Genomic DNA, 2483 nt, shown 5'->3' on the forward strand with positions numbered 1-2483 from the left:
GTGTGTGTGTGTATGTTGCGAGTACCTTATTTAGTTCACGAACGGGTTAGAATGAAATAGCTGTATACTTTACGCTCCAAGTAGTGTTTTAGTTTATAAGATTAAGTACACTGGCCATCTCAAAAGCATAACGTATATAGCAGTAGTCGGTAGTTTTGTCTTCCATCAGTCCCCTCTCAAATACTGACACAGAATATCTAAGTGTCCGCGCGTTCCCTGTCTCAGCTGTAGGCCGTCGCTGGACATGTGCTATTTTACACTACGTTTACAACCAACATCACCACTCAGTTTGTGTTCAGTTTCTATTGGTATAGATGAACCAATAACTGGCATGCGTAAAACCCAAATCTATGTTCAAAGATATTTTATGTGTAGTTCAGAGACCCAGCCCTCGCGAACTGGGGTGTGAGTTTCGAGTCACGTTGCGCCTTTTGTGGTCAACTTAATCCATTCACTCGATGTGCTATACTAAAAGTCTTCTCGGGCAGGCACGTATCAATGTGCGGATAGGAGCCGATCGCACACACACTACCGTACAACCGTAGGCGGGTTACTCGCTGGCATGCCGTGGTAAGGACGTTACTCTCCTTCTGCTTCTGCGCAGCGCTCTCCTCTCTTGCTACTTGTCATACCTTATAGCCAGACGCAGACACTCGCACAACTAGCCTCCACTATCAGTTCGCCACCCCTAGCAACATGCTTGTTCCGAGAAAACCCTAAGCCCTGAACTCTAAACCCTAAACTCGACCCTAAACTCTGAAACTAATTGCTTGTTTCTAACACTTCACAGGTGGGGGCCTATGTCAAGATTGAGCGCGGCACACACGCGGGGCTGTACGGTCGAGTGACTGAGGTTGGCGGCATTAACAGTGAAACCCTGGGGGTTCGCTTAGGCGTCAATGGACATGTGATCAGGTGAGCTTTTGTGTTTCTGTGTTTGTCAGGCTTATCGCTTGTCGTACTTCTTGGATCAAGCCAGTGCCACGCTGCAACAGGCATGTCCTTTGACGCGCCTGTGAGTGCATGTTTTGGGCCGTTTATCGCTTGCGATCGAATTACCTCCCGAGTCGCACTGAGACATTGGTGGACAGGCATTTGCATGTACCATCAATCCCCTTTGCACGCTGGCGATGGACACCCTCAATACCCAACATACATGCAAGGGTGCCCAGCATAATGCACATATTCACGTTTCAAGTATGGCCTCGCATCGAGATTTCAGTTGAAGGCCACCGACTGTGACGCATCAGTTGCCGACATTTGTGGTTGCGCATGAGAGCTCATGCGCCTGGAAGGTCTTCTCCTTGCCTATACTACCGAATCCGCTCCTGAACACCGCTTACTGCTACTATATCCACAGAAAGAGATGTCTATCCCAGTAGCCTGCCGCAGGTTTAGCTGGGGCACGCATGGTGCAAACACCATCAACCACTCACCTATAAATGGCATACATAGCGCAAAAGACTGTGATCCACGAGTTCGAATCCCCGATTACGAAAGTTTTTTTCTCCTTCTTCTGATAGAATGCATGCATAAAGCATGTGGCACACGCCCATAGGCCTGTTCCCATTGGGCTCACCCTTCATTCATTCCTTCCCACTGTCACTGTCACAGGCTGCCAAGGCGACGCACGGCGCTGGTGAGTGGCGTCGAATACAAAGCACACCGACACGATGTCGGAGAAGGTGCAGACCATGCACAAGCACGAGACAACCGGGATGAGAAGGACAGGTATACACACAGGGAGAGTGACACAGAGAGGGGCCGGGGGGATAGGGAACGGAGTGCACACAGGACTGAGGCCAGGCAATGGCCGCGTGACAGTAAGGAGGAGAGTGAGAGTGGGGACGATAGGGATAGCCGGGACCATGCAGGCCAAGGCAGGCGCGAGACATGCGGTGATGCGCACAAAGGGAGAGGTGGCAGCAGAAATGGGGATAGAGACAGGGATAAGGATAGAGGCAGGGATAGGAAACGGTACAGAGGCAGAGACAGCGATGACGGGGGAGAGCGCAAACGGGGCAGAGAAGACGATAGAAATAGAGAGAAAGCCGACAAGGGGGTCTCAAAAGGGCCTACTCGCGAGAGTAGGAGCGAGCGCACATGGCTGCGCCCGGGTATCACCGTGCGGGTGGTCAGTCGGACGTATGAGAGGGGCAAGCACTACACGGCCAAGGTGACTGTGGCGGATGTGGTGGGCTTGCATGAATGCGAGTGTAGGAGTGACAACGGCCGACTGCTGAGTGGTAGGTAGAGGGAGGTTTGGTTATGACTGAGCTCGGTTAATGTTCTTCGGTCTTGTTGTGTTGTTCCTGTTGTGGTGTAGCTCACACGTGAACGTTTGGGGTCGTATACGCGTTCGTTCCAGTACTGTGCAGGGCATAGTCGCTGGTATAGATTCACTGAGCCATATGCTGTGGATTTTGACAACCTATATATATATATATATATATATATATATATATATATACACACACACACAC

General features: G+C 50.7%; 1 protein-coding gene across 1 annotated transcript; it reads left to right on the forward strand.

Moving 5' to 3' along the window:
- Positions 1–788: 788 nt before the first annotated feature.
- Positions 789–2246, forward strand: SARC_14310 (hypothetical protein; the record flags this gene model as incomplete). Its single annotated transcript, XM_014291559.1, has 2 exons — positions 789–915; positions 1615–2246. Coding segments are annotated over 2 exons (759 nt in total), but the record flags the coding sequence as incomplete, so codon positions are not given.
- Positions 2247–2483: the final 237 nt, after the last annotated feature.

Source organism: Sphaeroforma arctica, assembly GCF_001186125.1.
Source record: "Sphaeroforma arctica JP610 unplaced genomic scaffold supercont1.4441, whole genome shotgun sequence".
Taxonomy (NCBI): Eukaryota; class Ichthyosporea; order Ichthyophonida; genus Sphaeroforma; species Sphaeroforma arctica.